The sequence below is a fragment of the Ochotona princeps genome, chromosome 6 (genome assembly GCF_030435755.1).
Source record: "Ochotona princeps isolate mOchPri1 chromosome 6, mOchPri1.hap1, whole genome shotgun sequence".
NCBI lineage: Eukaryota > Metazoa > Chordata > Mammalia > Lagomorpha > Ochotonidae > Ochotona > Ochotona princeps.
Genome location: NC_080837.1, coordinates 18800427 through 18825776, shown reverse-complemented (window position 1 = coordinate 18825776; position 25350 = coordinate 18800427). Strand labels below are relative to the sequence as shown.

Sequence of the window (25350 nt, the reverse complement as noted above, 5' to 3'; positions counted from 1 at the left end):
CTTTTGAATTAGCTTCTGAAAGTATAATAGTAGTAGCTGTCATTTGCTGAGAACTTCCATTCATTCTCTGAAAACATTTTGAAGCTCAGTATCATGATGGTCTCAGAAAACAGACTTGGAAAGACTGAATAACTTACCCAATCTCACCTAGAAAGTGATTGAAAGCAAGGGGGCAGGTGCTTGCACCAGATGTATCTAAAGCTGGGCTGTCTCTCCTGTAGCCTCCTGCTGCTGCTGTTTAACACTGTAGATGGGTGCCCTGGGTAAGAGCTAAGGCTCGAGGTGTGGTCTGCATTATTTTTCTCAATTACACTAAAACCTCGGTGTATTTCTTCTAAGGTCTCTTCCTCTTTGGATATTCTTACAGCTGGAGAAGTGTGCTCAGGACCTGGGAAGCACCTCTAAAGCAGTGGGCTCCTCCATGGCACAGCTCCTCACTTGTGCTGCCCAAGGCAACGAACACTACACAGGTAAGACTTATGTCCTTCACCATGCTGCCAGCCCAATGAAGAACACTTGGGAGCCGGGATAAGGAGGTCACGGTTTCCATAGATGAGCCAGATTCAGTGCATCACAGTTCACCATACAAAATGAGCTCCAAAAAGTTCATGGGGAAAACTTGGATTAAAAGGTCATAGTTTGGGGCCAGGCTGTACCGGTTCTGATCCAGCTCCCCACTTATAGCCTGGGAAAGCCATAGAGGTTGACTGTAGGCTTTGATCCCCTGCTCATTCATGTGGGAGACTTGGAAGCTCCTGACTCCTGGCATTGGAGTGACCCATTTCTGGCCATTGTGGCCATTTGGAGAGTGAACCAGCAGATGGAAAATCTATCTTTTGCTCCTCACCCCTGCCCCTTTAACTGTTTTAATTAAAATAAATAAATCTCTTTTTTTAAAAGAAAAAAAAAACAAAAGGGAATGGTTTATTTTGGTGCAAACAGATTTTAAATCTGTGCATGAGGTGTCTTCCAGAAGTTAACAGGAAAATATATATATTGTGAAGAAACATGACATTGATTGCAAAATATGCATTTTCTGTGAACTTTTGCAAGATCCTTTATATGCACATATTTCAAAAATTTTGGCATCAAAACCCTTTCCGTTTCTTTCTCTTTGTCCATGAACTTTTGGAAGTGCCCTCATATTTTTCAAATATTCTACATGTATTAGTCATTGGACTTCACGCTCAGTATTGAAAGAATCATAAAATATGATTCTTCTGAAGTATTTGTAGAGGACCTCAATAAACTATAAAAAAATTACAATTGCACGTGCATAGAACTATCTCTGTTTTCTGAAATCCCACTAATGCTAAGAAATGACAAAGGACAGATGACAGCAAAAAAAAAATGACAGTGAAATTTTTAAGGATGGAAGGATGCAGACAAGTGATGAGCTATGAAGCAGAATAGACAAAAACCCAGTCTCCCAGGATAGGGAGGCCACAAAAAGCAAACCTATTTGTGCTGCTCCATTCCAGACTGGGAACTGGGGACAGTGATTGAGTGTTGGTGATGTGTGGTACCCCTGAAGGCAGGAGACTACTCAAATGGGAGTCTCTATAAGGAACAGATTGTGGAATCATCAGCTAAGAAAAGTAGAAAGCTATGTAAAGTGGCAAATGGTATCAGAGGAAGAAGTCCAAGCATATGGAAGATTGAAAAAGATTACTCAAAATTATAAAATTCTGAAAGATGATAAAATTGAGTGGCTCTAGAAGTGGAATTCAGCTTGGAAGAGGATGGTTTGGTATTGCTTTTTATTATGTAGTAGTTCCTCTTGAGTTGTGCTTTTGAATTATAAGTTATAAAAGTATGAGAGACCAGAGATGGCATATATGTTAACTGAGTGCCTTCATGAGTGATCACACATTACATGCACCCAGGGACAGGTGTTTGGCATAGGGAGTAATATGCTGCTTGGGACATTCATCCCATGTCAGAGTACCTGGGTTTGAGTCCTGGCTCTCCCAATTCCAACTTTCTGCTAATACACATCCCAGGGGACAACGGCTGATGGCTCAAGTAGTAGGGCCCCTTCTACCCATGTGGGAAACCCAGATTGGATACAAGGCTCCCAGTTGTGGTCATTACAGGCATTCTTGTAAATAGATTAATAGAATGCACCTAATATGCCTCTGGCAAGATTGTGAAATAGAACATAATTTGTATGCAGATGTTCCCTCATGCCCTTCCCAATCTATGTGTCTCCTTTCTGAACCACTAACAGTGTTAATTTCCTTTTGCCTGTTTTAGGATTCTGAATAGATGAGATCTTACAATATGTGCCCTCTTGTGTCTACTTTGTTTAGAGTGTTATGTTCATGAGGTTCACTCACAGGACAGTCATCTTTTCTCCCTCTGCTTTCTGCAGTGTTTCATTACACCAGTGTGCCTGTTGTTAGTCTTTAACCTATGGGTGGATGTTTGGATTATTATTTTTTTTTTTTTTGAAAATCACTACTAGGAACAGTTCTAGAATGTGTTATTTACAGACGACAAGTAAGCATTTTCAAAATACATACTGGGAGTGGCATTGCTAGGCCAAAGACTGTGTCTATTCAGCACACTTTGAGAATTATATGAAAATTTCACTTGTTTCATTTAGTATTGTCAGTCTTTTAATTTTAGCTAGTGTGGTGCTGTGTTGAAGTATCACGGGTATGTTTTTTACCTGTATTTCTTTGATGAACTAAACAACTAAAATTTTGCTATGTTTAATGACGATTTAATGACAGGAATTCCTTATAGGCATGAATTCTTGGTCACTTTTACCTGATTCTTATATCTGGCAATTTGCCTTTATATCCTCTTAAAGGTGTTTTTGGATGATTAGGTGTTTTTCTTTTAATTTTGTTGCATATTCACAATTCTTTTCTTATGTGGTTAATAGTCTTTGTATCCTGTTTAGACATTTAGGATTATATGAGATCATGAAACTATTATTGTTCTAGAGCTTTGTTATTTTATAGTTGGAACTGTGATCCCTGTGGAGCTGTTCATGTCTGTGCAGTAGGGATTCGCCCTGACTGTTCCTCCTGACTATCCATTTAAGACAGTAGTGCTGGGACAGAAGAGCATTCCTTCCCCGGTGGTCTTCCATGAGACACACATGTGTAGGTCAGTTGGCGATTAACCCACTTTCCATGGTTCAGGTGTCTGTTGTTTATCAACACCACATTTCCTAACACCTGCCCTTCCATCCTCAGTCTCAGTGTCTGCTAAAACCAGCTGTGTTGGTCTGTCTCAAGTTTCTGTTGCCTGTTCTTGGTTCTTTGTATTTTTGCATAAACTTTAGCATCAACCTGTGAATTTTAGCACACAAAAGCCCTACTGTTTTGTATTTGGATTATAATGAATCAGTGTGGGGAGAGTCGGTTACTTTATATGACCAAATCTTCTAATCTGTATATGTCCTTCCATTTATTTGGGTGTTCCTTTCTCTCAGTGGAGTTTTATCTTCTATGTTGCCGATTTGTGGCTAGTATGTATATGAAACAGCTTTTTTCATCTTTAGACTTTTCACTTTTTATGCATACATATATTTCGAGTTTGTCTTGTGAGTTTGTGGTTCTTTGGATCTGCTGGGAGAGTGGGAGATTGCATGTTCATCACAACTGGAGTTATTTTGTTTATGTAGTTACTGACATGGGTTTGGGCCTGTCATTTCAGTATTTGTTTTCTCTGTGTTCTCCCTATGGTAGGTTCCTTGCTTTCTTTGCTGATGTTCTTTCAGATGCATTTGGTTAATTCGGTTTCCTTTCTCCTGACTAGCTTGTAGGTTTTTCATTCATTAACTGTGCTTTTTTGACTTAAGTCCAATGTAAGTTATTCTGCATAGCTCTGCCAGGACAGTATAAGAACCTTGGTACACTTTAGTTTCACTTGCCTTTTTCTGAGCTTATTTGTGGTTGTACGTTTTAATTTTACACAGATTTCTATCTTGGTGTTGTTTCACACAGTTGGTGTTTGCTTAGGTTTAGCCCCATTTACCTTTTCTTTGTGTTTCCATCCAGGATCGTTTCTCTTCCACCTGTTGTTTCCTTTATTGTGAACCCACTGTTGACAAATGCTCTCCAATTTTTGTCTAAAAATGCCTTTGTTTGGCCTCTAGTTTTGATAGTTTCACTTAACATAATATTTTAGGTTGCCAGTTACTTTCTTCCAGACCTTTGAAGACATTATTCCATTATCTTCTGGCTTCTTTGTTTCTGTTGAGGAGTCAGCAGTAATGGTAATGTGGTTTTATTTTTCCCCTCTGCCTCCTTTTAAATTTTCTCCAACCTTGGCTTTCACGCACTGTGCCTCGAGGAGTTCTCTTGAATATTTATCTTGCCTTGGGTTATGGGACTCCTGGAAAAAGGGATTTGGTGCCTTATGTCAGTTTGCAGACAAAACTCTTCAGATACTGTTTCTGCCTTATTTTCTCTCTAAATTCCAGTTGCTCCAGGTGTTAGTCCTTAAGATGATGATTTGTGAAACTTCATTGTTTTCCTTCTGACTAAAACAAGGATTGATGCCCAGGCACATCAACAGGGGATGCAAGGACCTTAACCAATATTAAGCCACTATGTCAAATGCATAAGATTTTAATTGCAAATGCCATTTTTTGTTTGTTTTACAATAATGTTTCATTATACAAGGATATTTCCAAAAGTTTATGGGAAATAGAATTTAAAAGTAATTTAGTTTTGGTACACATTATTTTGAAATTCATGTATGCCAAAAATGTTCAAAATATTTGAAGACACATCATGAAAAACCTACATGGATATAAAAGTTTTTCCTTCACTGAGCTCATCTTTTAATTATATTTTTGTATGAACTTTTAAAGATGCCTGTTTTTTTCTGTGGGGGATTTCTGTGTTTTATTATCTAATTTCTTAAAGTCTAGCTTTAATAACTTTAATACCAGGATCACCTGTGGGCTTGTTTTTATTGTGTGGCTCCCCTCCTCTTTCTTGGTTTTTAGCCGGTAGTCTTGTATTCTGGTGTTTCTGGGATGTATACACACACAGACACACAGATTGTTTTGTTAAATAATACTGCTGGCCATTGATACTTTAAAATACGGTAACAATTTGAAGTCCTGAACTGTATTTCCTTTTGTGCTTAGTATAGCATTTGCTTCTGTCATTTGGTTAATATAGAAACAGGAAATGTTAAGTGTTTGCCCTAGTAGTTAAGACACCAGTTAAGAACCTGCATGCTGTATCAGGGTACCTGGGTTTAATACCCACTTTTAATTCCTTGTTAGAGTTTCCTGCTAATGCAGACCTTGGGAGACAGCAGTGATAGTTGAAGGTATTGGGCTCCTGTCTCTCATGTGGGGACCCTTGGATTGAGTTCCTGGCTCTTTAGCCCAACTTCATGCTGACCATTACAGACAGGCATTTGGGAAATGAACCAGTTGATGAGAAAATATTTTGTCTGTCCATCCATCTGTCTGTCTCTTCTACCTCTTAAATATTTAACTATTTTGAAAGATAGGCCCAAACCACCATAGGAATGCAGGAGTAAGGTTATCTGGAACTTCCAGGGTGGAATGCCAGTAGGCCTTCTTGGACATAGCCCTCTGTGTGTGTTAGACCATGGTGCTAACCAGAGCTGTTCTGATTCTTCGGCTCAGAACTCTGCTGTTTTTCGCCTTGGCCTAGGCACTGCAGGAGGCTTTGCTCAGCTTCTCCACTTCTTGGCAGCAGTTAGCAAAGTAGCATTCCCCAGGGAGGAGCAGCTGTGAGCATGATCTCACTGTCTGTGCTATCATCCTTGTCAAGATCTTGGCCCTCCTGACATTAGTGCCTTAGTATCACTCCCGTGATGTTCTGTATGATGTTCCAGTCTTGCTGGTTATTTCTCTGTGGGTGAGATTAATTTGCAATCAGTTATTCTGCTGTCATGTGTGCAAAACCCTTTGATCCTCAAGATATACATTTAATACTTTGAGAATAAATTTGAACAAGAACAAAATAAGTGGCAGGCTCTTGTCATGGTGGTGAAGATGCCACTTGAGACACCCAAATTTCTTGTCAATGGGCCAGTTTTGAGTCCTGGCTCTTCCACTTCCCATCTGGCTTCCTGCTTGTGTGCATCCTGGGAGGTGGCAGTGAAGGCTGCCTCCAGAGTGGAAGATTCAGGATGAGTTCTTAGCTCCTGGTTTGGCTGGCCACTCATGGGGTAGAAGAACTCTTTGACTTTTTCTTTTTGTCTCTTTCATTTCTCTGCCTTTCAGATAAATAAAATCAATGAATTTTAACAACTGTGAAAGAACATCATAAAGATATAAAGGAAGGTATGAAATAATATCTGCAATAAGAAAAATGTACAGTTCTGCCCTAATGGGAAGGAGAGGGAATTTTCCAAGCATAATTAACACCTGATCATGTTTGGGGGATTAATTAAAACTCCTTTGGCATCTTGGGAGGATGAAAGTGAATCAAAGGGCCAGGCACAAAAGCATAATGGCTAAAGTCTTCGCCTTGCCTGCACCAGGATCCCAAATGGGTGCCAGTTCTAATCCCAGCAGCCCAGCTTTCTATCCAGCTCCCTGCCTGCAGCCTGGGAAAGCAGTCAAAGACAGCCCAAAGTCTCGGGTTCCAGTGCCTGTGTGGTAGACCCAGGTGAGGCTCCAGGCTCCTGACTTCGGATTGGTGCAGCTCTGGCCATTGCAGCCACTTGGGGAGTGAATTAATGGACAGAAGATCCTTCTCTGTCTCTCCTCTCTGCATATCTGACTTTGCAATAAAAATAAATCAATCTTTAAAAAAAGAAAATGAATCAGAATATACTAGAATTATTTATGTCTTATAAAACATAGAGTTCATAAGGTCTACTTACAACTGCACAGGTTTCCTGCACATTCCAAAACCTTGTAAGACATTGCATGTCTGTTTGGTTTATGTGTTGCATCACCTGATCTGATAATGTTGGAATGGCAGGCTGAATAGTTGGTATCTGAAACAGCCTTAGAGTAAGGCTGGTATTTCTGTCCTGCTGTGGGAGTGACTACTGGATGTTGCTGTCTCATTGGTGGGAGAGCAAAGAATCTGAGGATGGGATTCAAGTGAAAACCAAGGAGGCGTGTGGAGTGAGGAGACAAGGCTGAGGAGGTAGCCCAGGGTCATGTCCTCAAGGTACAGAATGTGTGAAAGGAATAAGGATTTCCTACTGTAGCTTTTAGTTCAGTTGCTTTGTTTGCCTGTGAATATTCGAGGACTTTAAACATTTCATGAAAATTGTATGAGGAAAAACATGACTAGATTTCAAAGTGGTTTTACACTGAAATAAGCTCTAATTCCAGTTGCCCATGAAGTTTTGGAAGCTTATATATGGAGTGCTTGCTCCCATGTGCAGAATACACTAAAGAGGAATAAAGCTGGAGAAGAGACCAGCAGACAGGTTGTGGCATAAAGCCCAACAAGACCCAGTAGTGTCCTGCTGTGATGATGGAAGTGATGGGTTAATAAACAAAGACCCGATAGTGCTTGATGACTGGTTAGAAACAGGCAGGTGTAGAGATAAGGAAGTTGAGGTCAACACTGAGTCCTGCACCTTTATGAACCACCTTTATGTAACACAGCACTCTTGGTAGGAGGGGGGGCTGTGGTGAAGGTCAAGGATGCTGGATTTAACTTCACACCTATTCAGTTTGATGGGTTAGGAGAACACACATCTAGAGGAATCATTAACCAGCTAGATGCTTGGCTGTGGAATGCAGTGGAGAAGGCTAGGCTTGAGGAACAGATTAGAAGATGATGAGTAAAATGATAATTGAAACTGTGAGATGGATACATTTGCCTATGAGGAATAGTACAAAAAGTATATTAGATGTGCCTCTGAAAAGCCTGGCCCAGCCAGTGGAGGTGGCTGAGCAATAGAAAGCTTAGAAGGAAATGAGAATTGCAGTTCCAGGGGAGAGGAGTCCATGGAAGGCCACGCAGGTCAGCTGCTGCTCAGGTAGTCAGGCAGAAGAGGATTTAAGAGGCTGCAGGCATCAGGCCACAGTTCTTCTCCTTGGAGGCAGTTTTGGGAAAGTTGAATAACAGGTGGGAAGTGAGGAAAGAGAATTAATTTGGCCAGTTTCTTTCCAGGACAGAGTTTCCGTCCATGCCTAGTGGAGCATTGAGAAGCTACACTTGAGCCTAATGCACATGCATTTTTGTTTGGCCAGTGCAGTCTGCAGCAGGTGTTTCCGCTACATAAATGACCTTTTGGAGTTATTTTGGAACAGATGACTTGACTGATTGATGTCACATCTGTTTTTTTTCCCCTTGTGCTTGGCTGTGTAGTCCCTGTGTAATCCATATGAATACAGACTGAGTTTGTGAAGAGGGCTCCTCTAGTTAATATCACTTGGAGTGTCAGCCCGAGACTCTGCTCCTGAAGATTCCGATGGCAAGAATATTAGAAAAGTCATCTGTGCATTCCAGAGTCTGTGGCCATTGGACCAGGAGTTTGCTTGAGACTTTCCCACTGGTGAATCTGAAATTGTGATGCTCATGACACTCCGGTGTGGTGGGTGTTGTTTTCTAAGATATTTGACCCTGTCGTGATGACCAGAGAATGTTGCTGAGTCGGGTGATCTTATTCTGTCCTTCTGATGGTGTGACGTCTTTCCTTCCTTCCTTTATTTATTGGAAAGTCAAATATACAAAGAGGAGGAGAGACAGAAAGATCTCCATCTGCTGATTCACTCCCCAAATGGCTGCAATGGCCAGAGCTGCGCCAATCCGAAACCAGAAGCCCAGAGCCTCCTCCAAGTCTCCCACATGGGTGCAGGGTCGTAAGCTTTGGGCTGTCCTCTACTGTTTTTCCAGGTCACAAACAGGGAGCTTATGGGAAAATGGGCAGCTGGGACATGAACCGGTGCCCATATGGTATCCTGGCGCATGCAGGGCGAGAACCCTAGGCTACCTCACCTGGCCTGTGACTTCTTTTTAAACCTCATCCTTCCAGAGAACATCCTTGATGTGCCTTGAGTCTTTACAATGAGTTCTGGATGAGAAACCCGTAGGGTGGACCAGCTTGGGCTTGTATAAAGTAGCTCTTCAGTTTCTGCCTTTTCACTGCTGAGTCCATAAAAGGGTTCTCCCTAAATGATTCCAAATAAATGTATCTTTTCTAGTTGTGCTTGACAAGTGCTTTGTTCTTCTAAATTCTTGTGCAGCTCAAGTAGAGTTGGAGCCAAGAATCTGATAAATGGGAAAACAAGAGAAACATTCTAGGAATCTCAGCCTAGATTTTTTAAGGGTCACAGGTAGGATCTCAACTTCTCTAAAATCCTGGGGAAAGCTGAGACAGACAAAGCCAGCCAACAACAGTGCCAGAGTTTTAGAGGGTCTTACCACCACATCTGCTGCTCCTCTAGAGAGCAATGACATCTTTCTGTCCCATGACGGAAGTTCAAATAAATAATGAATGATCGTTCTCCAGCTCTCACCTTCCCCTAAGCTTTATTTACCTGTGTGTTTCCTCTTTTGGGTTTCTCCTCTGCCCTAAAAAGCACTTGCTTTACAAGTCTCTCGGGTTAGGTGTTGAGCCTAGTGCAGGATGCACCTGTATCCCCACATGTGAATGTCTGGGTTTGATGCCCAACTACAGCTCCTGATTCCTGCTTTTCCATAAGGAGGCAGCAGGCAACAGCTTAAGAAATTGGGTCTCCAAAAAGCAGCCAGGTTCAGCAAAATCATGCTTCAACACTATAAACTGCTAAATACTAAAATTAAAATAGACATGAGACAGCGGAATAGTAATCTATAACCATTTTAAGGTGTATAGAACTCGGTTGTATATAAAGTAATAATTGAAATGTCAATGTAGAAGTCACAGGATGTGGTTCAGAACTTGCATTCTTTTTTTTTTCCTCTTTTAACATATTGGTTACTCAATACCATGTCAGCTAATTCCATAACGTTATAAATTGTTACTGATGTAATGTCGGGGCTTTTAATTGATGGATGATACTCTGCTGGCTCTACCTTCAGACCAGAGATGGTCTCCCCAAGAAACTGTTGAACTTATCTGGACAATAAGATGCTGGACTTTATGCTTGGTAGATGCTTGCGATGAAAGAATCTCAACTGAATTTGAACTGTGGTAATGCAACAAGGTGGAGGAAACCATGGGAGGGTGTTGGGGAGGGGTGGGGGGAATCCCAGTGCCTATAAAGCTGTGTCACATAATGCAATGTAATCAATAAAAAAAAGAAAGAAAGAAAGAAACTGGGTCTCTGCCACCCACCAAGGAGACATAGATTGACTTCTTGATCCAGCCTTGATCCAGCTCTGGTCTTTTTGTGTGTTTGAGGAGTTGAATCAGCAGATGAAAATACCTCCTCCTCATCTCATATTTTACGTACACACACATAGATTATATGAATATATATAGATTTTGTTCCACAAAATGAAAAGAAATATCATGTGACCTGGAGGTAGAGTGGCAGCTTTGGGACCTATCTTAACTAGATTGGGACCATTGATGTAGCTACAGGTTAGTAAGCGTTCAGATCTGCCAAGTTGTCTTCTTTTGTGGACCCTAGACCTCGTTACTGTTATATTAATGGGCTTCATCCTCAGTGAGGAGACCACTCAGGCACTTCTGCCAAAGCAGTTGTGATGAAGGCAACCTTGAAGGGCTTATACAGACCACCCCACTGGTCCTATTGGAAACAGTCCTTTTGAAACTGAGTGAGACATACATTGATGCGTGCCTTTTGCATGCACATCTAGTGTATCTTAACAAGAAGTGTGTCAGTTCACTGTTCCGAAGCACATCATCAAGGACATCAGACCTGGAGGTTAGGAAACCTCAGGCCTAGGAATGAATTTAAAGATCAACAGGGCATGCCTGGCACAGTAGCCTAGCAGCTAAAGTCCTTACCTTGCATGTGCCGGGATCTGATATAGGTGCCAGTTCTAATCCCAGCTGCCCCATTTTCCATCCACCTCCCTGCTTGTGACCTGAAAAAACAGTAGAGGACAGCCCAAAGTCTTGGGACCCTGCACCTATGTGGGAGACTTGGAGGACGCTCCTGGCTCCTGGCTTTGGATCAGTGCAGCTCTGGCCATTGCAGCTACTTGGGGAGTGAATCAACGGATGGAAGATCTTCTTCTCTGTCTCTCCTCCTCTTTGTATATCTGACTTTCCAATAACTTAAAATAAATAATAAAACAAGATCAACAGGGCCTTCAGATGAATGCTAAGTATATTTTTTAGAAGTGTTCGACGTTATTACTCATGATGAAGTATTCCTCATTGAAATACAAGTACTTGCTTACCAGAAAGTCTAAAATTAGAAATCTCATGAAAGTAAGTATTGGCTGTGATGTAGAACGACTGCAACTCTACCATGTTGCTGGTAGATTGGATGATAGCAAAAAACTGTGGATTCATCTCCACCTACATATATACTTACTCTGTGATCCAGCAATTGAACTTCCCAGGTTTATGTATAGTGGAAACTATTCTGTATGTATCAGGACTTTCTGGGAAGCTTTGTTTGCAGTAGCTCCCAATGGGAAACACCCCAAACGTCCACTAACAGAAGGGATAAACAAATGTTGGTGTGTGTTTTTTAATGCGATTCTTCACATATGAGGAAAGAATGAACTATAACAATATGAGTCTCATGGCATTGTGGTCTGAGAATGAAAAACAACAGAAAATAAGAATACTTCCTTGATGGATCCAGTTCAATAAGTAGTTCTAAAGTAGAAAATGATAGGTGCTAGAATGCTAGAATGATGATTTCTGGTGTGAAGGACCATCATCATGTAGAATGATGAATTCTGGTGTGACGGACGGGCACAGGCAATGGCAGATAGGTGAAGTTGCATGTGTGTGGTAAAGTGCACTGCCCTTGTGTACTTTATCATATGTAATTTATACTCCAGCAAAGACCATTGAAAAGAAAAGTGAACTTAACCTCCCGTAAAGCACAGCCAGGTTTCTCCATGCGCATCTTTGCTCCCTTGTGCCTGGTGTTTAAGATTTAAGGTTATAGGAGCAGGGGGTGTCAATGATAAGCTCTGTTTCAGCATAGCATTTGTTAGGTCTCTCTTGGATTGGCCCAGAAGCACAGAAATTATATTATAAAAATTAACTAGGGAAGCTCCCCACCCCCTTGACAACACTGGGCTTGAAAGGGCACTGATCCTTGTTTCTAAGTGAAAGTGTGCCTTTTTGGATAGAATCTAATAGGATGTCTATGGGCTTTTTTTTTTTTTTAACTTCTAGGAGTGGCTGCTAGAGAGACAGCCCAGGCTCTGAAGACACTGGCCCAAGCTGCCCGAGGAGTGGCCGCATCTACAAGTGACCCTGCAGCCGCCCATGCCATGTTGGATTCTGCTCGGGACGTGATGGAGGGCTCTGCCATGCTCATCCAGGAAGCCAAGCAGGCACTGATTGCACCTGGAGATGCAGAGAGTCAGCAGAGGCTGGCTCAGGTGAGACTGGGTCTTGGGACTCATGGTTGCAGGTGTCTTCTGGGCTCTTCCATGAGTGTGAACACTTTGACACAGCAGGTGCTTTCAGAACCTTCTAACATGGTATAACCATGTAAGCTGTACACCATAGGCACTTGTATGAGCCTTGGCTCTGGTTCCCAACTTTAATGTGAGAGCTGCCTAATTCACAGAAAAGATGAGGGGCTTTGAACTCTGTCTTGAAAATTTAGGAGTCTAAATATAATGTGTTTGTTTTGGGCCTTTTACTAGCCTGGGAGGCAAGGTCCATGTGCTAAGTCTGCCCATTCATACACTTTTTTTTTAAAGATTTATTTATTTAATTACAAAGTCAGATATACAGAGGAAGAGAGACAGAGAAGAAGATCCTCCATGCGATGATTCACTCCTTAAGCGAGCCACAATGGCCGGTGCATGCCAATCCAATACCGGGAACCAGGAACCTCCCCTGGGTCTCCCACGCAGGTGCAGGGTCCCACTGCCTTGGGCCGTCCTTGACTGCTTTCCCAGGCCACAGGCAGGAAGCTGGATGGGAAGTGGAGCTGCCGGGATTAGATCCGGCGCCCATATGGGATCCCAGGGTGTTCAAGGCGAGGACTTTAGCCGCTAGGCCACGCTGCCGGGCCCCCATTCATACACTTTTAACTCTGACTCCCTGTTACCTCTGCAAAGGATTCCTTCACTACGTGATCAAACCTTTGTTTAGGGACCAGGCAGGCAAAATGATGGAGATGGGGCAAGAAAAGAGATGGCTTGCATGAGACACAGTAATACAGCTTCCTCTGAAGACTTTGCTTGCCCCATAACTGAGGATATCCAGGAAGGAGAACAAGGAGCTGCTTGAACATCTTCTGTGGCAGCTGCTGGCAACCCCAAACCTGTCTGTCAAAGCTCAGAGCAGCCTACCCTTCCTTTGGCAGAGTGAGAATTGGGGATGATGGCCCCAGGGGGTCACTGAGCAAGCAGATATCACCCATAAGCCTGGCTAACTGTGGCCCAGAGAACCCAGGAGGTTGCCACTTCTTTTGTTATCAGTACCTTTGGTTTCAAACCTGACGTGTGCTTGCTTCAACAGAACATATAGTAAAATTGAAACGAACCTGTCATTGTGCTTCACAGATCTGTGCGTCTATCACAGACTCTGGCTTTTGGAAGCAGGTCAGCCCCTTTGCTAGAATGTGAGCCCCAAGAAGGAAATGAGAACTCACTCTTGGGCAAAAGGTCTTGGGCTACGTGATTTACTCCAGGAAACCACATGACATAGACACTGGGGAATCTTCCTTACCTGTTTTCACTCTGCATGTTGTCCCTACTCCTTCCCATCCAATGTACAGTGTGACTTGTACCAAAAACTGCTTCCTCATGGCACTTTCCCCACTCATTCCCTCCCACCCTTGTGCATACAGGTGGCCAAAGCTGTCTCCCACTCCTTGAACAACTGTGTGAATTGTCTCCCTGGGCAGAAGGATGTAGACGTGGCCTTGAAGAGCATTGGAGAATCCAGCAAGAAATTGCTTGTGGATTCGGTGAGAGACTCACAGATGGGGAAGGGACGCTTGGAGCACTGAGCTTACCTTGGGTGTGGGCAGAGCTTTCTCTCCTCCACGGGACATCCAGACAGCTAAGCATTACTTGAGGAGTCCTGTGTTTCCTGCCAGTTTGCTGTTTCCTTGTTTTGCCCTGTGATCATTAGCATAATTTTTAGGTGGAGCTTTATTTTTTTTAATTTATTTATTATTATTAATTCATTAATTACATTGTATTATGTGACACAGTTTCATAGGTACTTGGATTCTCCTCATCCCTCCCCAAACCCTCCCACCATGGTGGATTCCTCCACCTTGTTGCATAACCACAGTTCAAGTTCAGTTGAGATTCCCCCATTGCAAGCATATACCAAACATAGAGTCCAGCATCTTATTGTCCAGTCAAGTTCAACGGCTTCTTAGGTATACCCTCTCTGGTCTGAAGACAGAGCCAGCAGAGTATCACCCCGATCAATTAAAAGCTCCAACATACCATCAGCAAAAATTTACATCATTATGGAATTAATTGACATAGTAATGAGTAACCAATATGTTAAAAGTAAATGCGAGTTCTTAACCACCTTCTGTGACCACCTCATTCACAGTTCAATTTTAGTTTATACTCAACATATAACATACCTAACATAACATGTTATACATAACATCGTGTCATCTTAAATTAAGGCAAACATGGGTATTTAACCTTTTGGGATTGGCTCATTTCCCTTAGCATTATGGTTTCCAGTTTGGCCCATTTGGCCACAAAGAACTGCATTTTGTTTTTTTTAATAGCTGAGTAGTATTCCATGGAGTAGATGAACCATAGCTTTCTTATCCAATCCTCTGCTGATGGGCATTTTGGCTGCTTCCATGTTTTTGCAATTACTGATTGTGCTGCTATGAACATAGGAGTGCATGTTGGTTTCTCATAAAACAAGTGTTCTGGATATATTCCTAGGAATGCCATTGCCAGATCATACGGTATGTTGAATTTGAGTTCTTTGAATGTTCTCCATACTGATTTCCATAGAGGCTATACCAGCCTGCAGCCGGTGGAGCTTTATTTTTAAAACAATTTTAGTTAGCTTCAATATCATTCATAGATATAGTTCTCACAATGATGCGCTGGAGCCTGTCTTGTTTACTCCTGGTCATCCCAGTGGGACTGAAGCGAGGGGGTTGTGATGGACTTTGAATTAAGTCAAGTCAGACAGGTGCAGGCTGCCTGAGCCAGCCTTAGGAATTTCTGCTTTGAGGAGGCCTCACGCTTGTTTGTTGTTGTTTCTTATCAGCATGGACATTTGGGTGATCCTTTGTGGGTAATTAAGGTGCTTAGCTGGAATCTGGAACTTTTCATAGATAGCTATCATTCAGTTAGCAACATATATATTCTGTAAACAAAAATTATTAGCAGAGACCACTTAGAAGACAAAATTGGGACTATTAGTTTGGAAAAACTTGAGATTTCGTAGCATCTGCTTCTGAATTCTGGAAAGCAAAAACATGGGAGTTTCTTTCTTGAGGCAAAATAGTGTAGTGGGTTGCAGAAAATGTATCCTGGAAGGGGTTGCCTGGGTGTGTACCCTGTCTTCCTCATGGAAGGCTGTAAAGTCCTTGATTGTGTTTAGATCCATGACATCCAGCATGGGGTAGTTGCTCAGTACGTTTGAATGAATGGATGCATGAAAGTTGTAATGTGTGTGAAACTTGACGTGGGCCCTGATGACACTGAGCCATGTAGTCTTGATGATTCAGTAAAGGCAACCCACAATGCCTTCCTTTGTCCTTGCTGAGCTGAGTCAAGCTTCTCATGGGATATGCCATCTGTTTGCTGCAGCTACCTCCCAGCACAAAACCGTTCCAGGAAGCTCAAAGTGAGCTGAACCAGGCGGCAGCTGACCTGAACCAGTCTGCAGGGGAAGTGGTCCATGCCACCCGGGGCCAGAGCGGAGAGCTGGCTGCAGCCTCTGGGAAGTTCAGTGATGATTTTGATGAATTCCTCGACGCTGGCATTGAGATGGCTGGCCAAGCCCAGGTGCGTGTGATGGGGTCTGTACTGGTGTGAAGCTGGCTGGCCCAGTGCAGATGGAGGTAGCTACCTGAAGTTGATCATGACCTTGGCCTACTGCAATGACCCTTACAACCCCTGATGCTAATCAGTTGAACAAGAGAGTAATTCTTTCGTGATGGGACCAGGGAACCTGTCAACAGGCCATAGTTGTATTCCTGGTACTGCTTACGGATCTCCATGACCTCACAGGAATGGCATTCCCAAAGATGCTATCAGCTTCAGGGTGCAGAATTCACCCTGGTAAGAGGAATGACTTTTCCCATGATCTTCTTTTACCTAGGCTCTTTGGGGAGCTGGGAAAGGAGGAGAATGCTGAGCAGAGACTGTGGTGGGGATCATTATAGTTTTTTTAAAAAGTGTCTTTGTGGGAGGTCTTGCTGGCCTGTTTGCACGCAATGCATCTGACTCTGAGCATGACGTGATGTCAGACTGACTCCTTCCTCCAAACAGAGAGGCAGCTTGTTTGCAGCAGGGCAGCCTGACCGCTCTGCTTTAGCCTAAGCTCCCAGGAGCTCCTGAACAGAGACGATGGGGTATGGATTGTTCTGTTAAGGACCCAGGTGGTGACTCTGACGGCCAGCCAGATAAGACACATGGCCTCTCCCAAGTCAGGAGCTTCTGGGATGCAGGCAGCTTTGAATAGCGGAGCAGTGCTGGCCATCTGTGCCAGGCCGGGATGTCCAGGCCCTGTGACAACTGCAGCATTGTTGAGCAAGATGGTGCTCTGTGCCTTGGTATAGTTTCCCTTACTATCATCCCCTCCCCCTGCAGCCCCGCCCTCACTGCCTCCACTTGTGAGAAAGCACAGCTGTTGGCCAACCCACTTGGACGTGGATTTCTTTCCTGATTGTGCACATCTTGGTCTGAGCATCCTTTTCGGGTGGAATTCACCCTTATCGGTGTCAGAGTCAAGCGCTTGCTCAATATCTATGAAGATAACTTGCCTTTGTCTCAAGATGCTGCTTTGAGCTCTCAATGTTAGGAGAAGTAGGCTTCTCCTTAATGACTCTGTCTCCTGTTGACCTTCCAGACAAAAGAAGACCAGATCCAGGTGATAGGGAACCTCAAGAACATCTCCATGGCATCCAGCAAACTCTTGTTAGCAGCCAAGTCTCTCTCTGTAGATCCGGGAGCTCCCAATGCAAAAAATCTGCTGGCTGCAGCTGCAAGGTAAGAGAAATGGTGAGACCATGCTTCCATGTGTTTCAGGAATGTTGTTGCCATCTGCAGGCTATGCTCAGCACCCTGCTGCTTTGACTGAGAAAGGCATTGGTATACTGTCCTTAAGTTGCTGGCAATGGCATCAAGTCGTGGAGATCGCAGTGTTTTGCAAAACCGGCTTGTTTCCACTTTCCTTCCATCTTAGTCTTCTCATTCAGCCTTTCAATAGGGACGCACAGACTTTAAGTTCCCATGGACTTGTAATATGTTTTTCACCTCATGGAAGTTACATTTGCTTGTTTACAAAGAAATCTGAAAACTAGTTAAAGGCACAACAGAAACAGTTCTCAGAGTCATTCAACAGATATTTATTAAACGTGTCTTATGTGCTTGGCATTCATGCTGAGTTGAGTTTAGGGTCAACTTTTGGCTCGATGGTGAAGATTCCTAAGTCCCACTTCAGAGTTCCTAGGTTCAATTTCTGACCCCAGCTCCCTGGGATTGCAGACCCTGGCAGGCAGCAGGGATGGCTCCTTTAATTAAATTCCCGCCATCCTTCTGGGAGACTTTGATTGCATTTCCAGCTCCTTCTGCAGCCCCCATCATCATGGACATTGGATAGTGAACCATGGGATAGGAGCTAGCTTGCTGTGTGTGTGTGTGTGTCTGCATCTCAAATCAATGCTTTTTTTTTTTTTTTAACTGAACACAGTTCATCTATCACATGTGCTTGGACCCCAGTTCAGGATGAATGGAGTCACAATGGGAATAAATTGTTTTCAGAGCTGTGTTACAACATGATTCTTGGTTTAGGGTGATGTCATTGCCCTCCTTTCCTGTTGCTTTCACCCAGAAAGAGAATGACACAACATAATTGCCACTCCTTGGGTTCAGTGACTGGTGATTGAATACCAGTGTTTACAGCAGCTGCAGAGATGGCCCTGAAAGGGTTTCTATTAGCAACCCCACATTCATTTTTCTGAACCCCAGAGGGGAGTGCGTTTTATGATTTCAGGCTGTACAGATGTGTTCTTAGCCTGATTTGATATCAGGTTATATATATAGAAAGGAAGCTGACAACAGTGAGATAGATGTATAGAGGTGTCTTTAAAATGTGCAGAAGGGTGATTCTGAAAAATGCTCTCTTGTGTGGCATAAGGAGAGTTTTATTTCTTCATATCTGTATGGGGGCTCAGCCCCTGAATTTGGGGACTTGGAAGCCAATAGTCCTAAATGCTAGCCCTGGTTTCAATACTTCACAGAGTCACATTGGCTCTCCCTATCTGTACTTGGCCATTTGCAAAGTGCAAGTATGAACTACAACATCCTGGCGTACCGTCTCTTGGGATTGCTGGCTAAAACCTACCTCTCAGCTCCTCTTGGTTTGTAGTGTTATTTTTGGTGGGAGACTAGACAAAGCCAGAGCAGCCCCTTTGCAAGCCTGTGTGTTTCTTCATTTTATTCCCTGGCAATATATTTTAGCTGCAAAACAATCACTTCAGCCACTAGAGAATTGAATAATTATCTTATCTCCCCACCTCATCTCCTACTTGGTGATATTTTTTTCCCTATAAAGTTATTTTCTCCTTTGATAGTGGAGGGCATGGCAGAGGGTGGGGAAAGTGAGATTGCCAGGATTGGGAGGGGTTGTTGATATCTGTTCAGTAGCTGATTCTGATTTTAAAAAAAAAAAGAAAGAAAGAAAAGAAAAGAAAAAAAAAACTCCTTTCAACAGCTGCTTTTTCCTACAGAGTCTTTGGCTAAGGCAATTGACATTTCTAGGTATCTGAACTCACATGCTGTTCATTTTCGTTTTCTTGCCTCATTTCCAAATGACACCTTTTGTCCTGGAATGTGTTCACTCTTTTAAACTCTGGGAAACAGAGGAGAGTATCTGCTGGCCTTTTGAACACCAGACACAGAAGGAAGCCCTCTGGGGAAGCCATGTGGGTACCTGCCAGCCCCCTGGTGGTAGCATTGAGGAAAACATCTGGAGACCAAGTCAGAAAGCTCTGTTTGTTTCTTCCCCAGGCTTGCAGCAGCTGACAGTTCTCACTTTGTGGTTTTATAGCCAAGGAAGCACTTAGAAATCACCACATGAAAACAGTTATTTCAGGATGGAACTCTGCAAGGCTAGTGGCACATTTTCCTTGGTTTCTTGGCACATGTTGCAAGTCTTGGAGGGCATTTTTTTCCCTGTAGAAACTCCAGCCAGGTCAAGGGAGTCAGGTGGGCTCCTTGTGGGAGGCAGCACTGTGCCAGACTGGGGTGTGTTTATGTCTTCATTAATTTTTGCAAACCTGATATGAGTGAGGCACAGCACAGGCTGCTGGGCACACATGGTGCCTGTGTCAGGAATCCGGTGCTGATGGACACGGGGCAAGGCCCAGCACATCACACTCCGCCGTCCTTTCTTTGGTCCTGACCTTGTGTTAAATGCACAGTGGGATGAGTCACAGTTGTCTGATATCTTGGCCTCAATATTCAGTTCCCTGCTGTCTATGTTCTTGAAACAGCCAAGTCCCCTTCTCCCCCCGTGTCCTTCATAGGTACACCTCCTCCCACCCTCCACTACACTCCCCAAGGCCTCAGGAATGCCACTGCTGGAGCCACCTGGACGCTGTCTTGCCCCTGTGTCCACAGATTTGAAACACTTTGTGCTTGTGGTCTCTGGTCCTTGGTGCTCTGTGAGAAAAAGGACAACATCTTTCTCCTCTGCTCTAAATTCTGCCTTGGAGCTCAGGTACATATAGGAATCTCAGGCCCTCAGTTTTTCATGCTTAGCTTGGAGGAAATAATTTTCTGTTTTGCATGTCCATCTTGTCATTCTCTTGGATGGACTCTGACCAGCTTGGGAGTACTAGAGACCCTTTGTCATCCAAGCATCAGCCTTTTCCTCACTAAGGGCTGGTCTGGTGCTCCCTGAGCTAGACAAGGAGTTGTGACTTGACCTTGGCCTGAAGAACAAGGGAAAGACCCATCTCAAAGCACCTGCCAGAAAGATGCCAAAGCTGGGACATCTTTATGTCCACAGCTGCCACCATTGCTCCTGGCCTAGGCTAGTTTTCAGCCACTTTGCAGCCTGTCTCCGGGGAGTTCCTGAGGGTTTACAAGCAACAGCTGACTCCCTAGGCACCCTTAGACTTTTTGTGTTTTGCTTTTAATTTTTGCACATTTGAGAGACAGAGAGAGAAAACACATTCTCTTCTGTTTGCTTGTTAGCTCCCCACATGCCTGCAGTTGCTGGAGGACAGAAGTAGAGATCCAAGTCTGGGATGGGAGAACCAGGGGAACAATAACTTGAGCCTCCCAGGATGCACATTAGTAGGAACCTGGATTGGGAGCAGAGCCAGGGATCCAACTCCATACTGTGATTATGGAATGCTGGGAGCTTAACCTTCACTATAGATTGAACACCCACTCTGTGCTTGGGTTTGAGGATCCTGCAGGCCATGTCTACGGAATCTGGAAAGGAAGACCCCAAGAGCAACAGGAGGAGTGCCTCCACTCTAGCAAGGAGAGAATCATAAGCAGGGCTTCTGCTTGCCATGCGGCTTCATCTAGAATGTTCTCTTGCTAATCAGAGTCTCCCCCAGCCCCGACCTTTCCAGTTATTCCAATTCACATCTGACACTCCCCTCTGTGCAGAACTCGTGCCTCTTGGTGGGGATGAATTTTCTTTCGTGCTGTGTATTTATTCTCTCTTTCTGTGATCCATTTTGTCATATGTCCTGCCCTGATCATTGTATTCTTTGGTTCAATTCCTGTGTGTTTTGTTGCCTTGCCTCTCCAGCAGGATCACAGGCACCTTGCTGTCCTGGGCTCATTTAAACTGTTGCACTTTTTAATCCCCTTGCTTCATGCATGGCAGGACCCTAGGATGGTTCAGGGTGATGTTGATTGGCTTTTTCTTCTCTTCCTAAGTGCCTCTGCCCTTGAGGAAGGAAGCCACCTGGTGCTGCTGTGTGTCCTGTGAGCTCCTTGTCCTGTGATCTGGACTTCAGAGGTCATTGGGCACAGAGATGGCTTTGAGTTTTAGTTTTCCTCTCACCCCTCCCTGGTTCCACTTCTATTGAAAATTCCAAGCCAGTCTGGATTATCCTAAAATCTGCCAAGATCAGCAAAATTTTACTTCAACACAACAACTGGCTAAATACTAAGATGAAATGGACACGAAACAGCTGAATGGTGCCTTATGGCCATTTTAAGGTATAGAGCAGCCGGTCCTGTATATGAACTAAAATTGAAATGTCAATGAGCTAATCATAGGTTGTGGCTAGGACTTGTTTTCCTTTTTTTTTTTTTTTCTTTTTAATACACTGGTTACTCAAAACCATGTCAATTCCATAACATTGCAAATTGCTGTTGATGTTATATTGGGACTCTTAATTGACTGTGATGATATTCTGCCAGCTCAAACTTCAGACCAGAAAAGGTCTCCCCAAGAAACTGTTCAACCCATCTGGACAATAAGTAGCTGGACTCTATGCTTGGTATATGTTTGCAATGAAAGAATCTTGATTGAATTTGAACTGTAATACTGCATCAAGGTGGAGGAATCCACCGGGGGGAGGGGAGGGGGAGGGAGGGGGGGATTCCCAGAGCCTATGAAACTGTCACATAATGCAAAATAATTAACAATAAAAAAAAAAAAAAAGAAACTTTAAAAAAAAAAAAAAAGAAAATTCCCAGACAGAATTCTGAAATATGAGTTGCAGCAATGCACTGTGTTTGAGCACTACATGGTTTTACATTTAGAAAGGCCTTTTTAAAGATTTATTTGTTTTTTTGTTACAAAGTCAGATATACAGAGAGGAGAAGAGACAGAGAGGAAGATCTTCCGTCCGATGATTCACTCCCCAAGTGACCACAATGGCCGGTGCTGCGCCAATCCGAAGCTGGGAACCAGAAACCTCTTCCAGGTCTCCCACGTGGGTGCAGTGTCCCAATGCATTGGGCCATCCTCGACTGCTTTCCCAGGCCACAAGCAGGGAGCTGGATGGGAAGTGGAGCTGCCGGGTTTAGAACCGGCGCCCATATGAGATCCTGGCGTGTTCAAGGCGAGGACTTTAGCCTCTAGGCCATGCCGCCGGGCCCTTCATGTTGGAAATAATTTAAACATTATAAAATCATATAAAATGACTTGTAAATAAACTTGTAAAGCTCTGAGCAATGGAAACATTAAAAGGAGAAATTGAGGCCTATTTGGATTCACATTAAGCAGAACTATTGCTAATTTGTATTTTTAATGATACTATAAATCCATTGACAACTTTTGAGTAGATTTATTAAAACCTTAAAATTGTTTTCTTTAAAAACAACATGAAGGGCCCGGCGGCATGGCCTAGAGGCTAAAGTCCTCGCCTTAAACACGCCAGGATCTCATATGGGCGCCGGTTCTAAACCCGGCAGCTCCACTTCCCATCCAGCTCCCTGCTTGTGGCCTGGGAAAGCAGTGGAGGATGGCCCAATGCATTGGGACACTGCACCCGCATGGGAGACCCGGAAGAGGTTCCTGGTTCCCGGTTTTGGATTGGCACGCACCAGCCCGTTGTGGCTCACTTGGGGAGTGAAATATCGGACGGAAGATCTTCTTCTCTGTCTCTCCTCCTCTCTGTATATCCAGCTTTCCAATAATAATAAATCTTTAAAAAAAAAAACAACATGAAGTCATTATCAGCCTTTTCGTATGTGCCACTGTTACTTTTCTCTGCATATCTACAAGTTTGTTTTTAGTGGTGAGCTCATGATGTCGGAACTATTTTATAAATTTTCATACTGAGTCAGGCATCAAGAATATTCTGTGATTGAATGGGCCTAAGACCTCTTCCACAGGCTGTCATTTATTGTTGCCCATTTTGATTGCTGTTCCAGGAGCTGCTGCCATTTGAAGCAAAATATGATTTTTCATTGTCAAGTTCATGTGACCTTGTTGATTGTGTGGCTGTGTTAACATAGCCTCTGTGCTGAGTTAAAGGGGTCTGTGATATCTCTGTTGTGCTTCATGATCACAGCAATATTACCAGGTGGTTCCAACACATGACATTATGTGGGCACTCCCAGGGGTTACCCAACCACAAACCCTTACTTAGTCTGTCATATTTGTGTTCCAGATCGTTATTTGAAAAATTACTACATCTACAAAAAAAGTTAAACAAGCAGGAAGCTTTCCCACTTTGCTATGTCTTCTCGGTTCACCATTTGTAAACACTTAGGCCTGTAATAGAAAAACTAGGTTTTAAAAAAACATAGGTGGCATTGGTGTTGTTGCACAATGGGTTAAGCCATGGTCTGTGATGCCAGCATCCCACCTGAGCACCATTTGGTGTTCCAGCTGCTCTACTTCCCAACTAATTCTCTGCTAATGAGCCTGGGAAAAGCAGGAGATGGCCAAAGTGCGAGTCCCTGCCACCTACATGGGAGCCCTGAATGGAGTTCAGGCTCCTGCGTTTGACATGGCCCAATCCCAGCCATTGTAGCCATTTAGGGGTGACCTAGCAGATAGAAGATTTCAATCAATCTCTCTCTCTCTGTGTCTGTCTTTCCTATTGTCTCTGTAACCTGCCTTTCAAATAAGTACTTTTTTTTTAGAAACACAGATAAAATACAACTAAAAACTCACTTGAGTGGGAAACTTCTCTGTTGGGTGGAAATACTCTCAAACAACCCTGCCATCAGCATAGCAGAAAGTAATCTGCACTCATTATTGTCTTGAGAAAAGCCAGCCAGTCCACTCCGAAGCAGGTCTTGAAGGCTGCCATGTAGGACATGTGCTGGGCACTCTGAGGACACTCCAGGTGCATACAACATGGGCTACACCCTCCAGGATCCCGAGAGCCAAACACCAGGTGTCTCCATCCTTCTTGGCGGAGGCAGCACCTTCAATGGAGCACTTTTCTCCCAATAAATGAATCAGTAGATTTAGGCTTTGAATGATGGTGTGGGAATTCTTTCCTGAATTCAAGAATGTTTTTCCTCTTCCCATCATCCCAGCTTGATTTAAAATTGCAAGCAGCCTTTCATCAAATAATTAAGCGGATTGCTTTTGTCCATTCACATTTGTCCCATCTAATTTGATATTCTGTGGGAAGCTGCAAAGCCAATTTCACTAATAAAATGAGGCATCTTTTTTTATTATACAGTGTTATGTTAGCAATTAACAGCAACAATGAGCCCTACTGGGTTTTGTTTGTTTAAAGCTGCCTTGTAGTCACAGCGGTTAGAAACTGAAAGGAGTTACAGGCACAGCCAGAAGCATGCACAAGTTTGATTCTACAAAAACAAACACAAACAAACAAGGGGGAAAAGAGGTAGGAGTCTGGCTCTGAAGTCAGTGTTATAGTCTTGTGTTGGCTTCTGATTTATCACTTCTCCTTAGGGAGTTGTTGTATATCTCTTAGATTTTTCATTTATGAAGGGTGAAATACTTAGTTTTATGTTTCAGTATAAAGCTGCAACAGTGAAGACAAGTGTGTTATTGGTGAAAGGCTAGACACATAGGTTAATGAAATGCAAACAGCTCAGAAGTGGACCCCGGTAGACTGGAACTGGTATGGCCACCTCACGGTCAGCAGCTCTGCAGGAACAATTCACAGAAGAGAGTCTTTGCAACTATAGTGTTGGAACAGTTGGGCTTCCATACACCGAAAGGAAAAAAGAAAGTGTTTTTCATATCCTATGGAAAGTTAAATCAAAATGGAACACAACTTTCTACATTATCCACATCGGAGCCTCAGAGCAGGCAAAGCACAATCAGCAGCGGATAGAATCTTTTTCCGGAGAGGAGAAATTCTAGGATGCCTCTTACATCCTTAAAAGAACAGAGTAACATGTAAAATCATGTGGGAATCTCCAGTTTATTTTCTTAATGACAACAAAGGAAGCAGCTGTTTGAATTGAGGTAGGAAGGGTAAAGGCATTGTGTTATGGTTAAGACTGTGTGCAGTCCCCTCTGTGGAATTGCCTAGGATCAAGTAACCCCTCTGTTTCTAACGCAGTTTCCTGCTGCTGATGTACATCCTGGGTGGTAGAGAATGTGATTGAAGGATCCAGGTCACTGCCACCCACAGGGGAGACACAGATATAATTGCCTGCAGGCTCTGACTGAACCGGACCCACTGTTACATGTGGG

General features: G+C 43.4%; 1 protein-coding gene across 4 annotated transcripts in view; it reads left to right on the top strand.

The window, feature by feature from the left end:
* The window catches only part of TLN2 (talin 2), a 462999-nt gene that overhangs the window by 343792 nt on the left and 93857 nt on the right, over window positions 1–25350 (top strand). For all 4 annotated transcript variants that reach the window (XM_058665748.1, XM_058665745.1, XM_058665746.1 and 1 more), the window contains 5 exons: window positions 368–470; window positions 12235–12443; window positions 13868–13987; window positions 15825–16022; window positions 17089–17228. In XM_058665748.1, the coding sequence (XP_058521731.1) occupies window positions 368–470; window positions 12235–12443; window positions 13868–13987; window positions 15825–16022; window positions 17089–17228 (770 nt within the window). The remainder of the gene's footprint in view (window positions 1–367; window positions 471–12234; window positions 12444–13867; window positions 13988–15824; window positions 16023–17088; window positions 17229–25350) is intronic.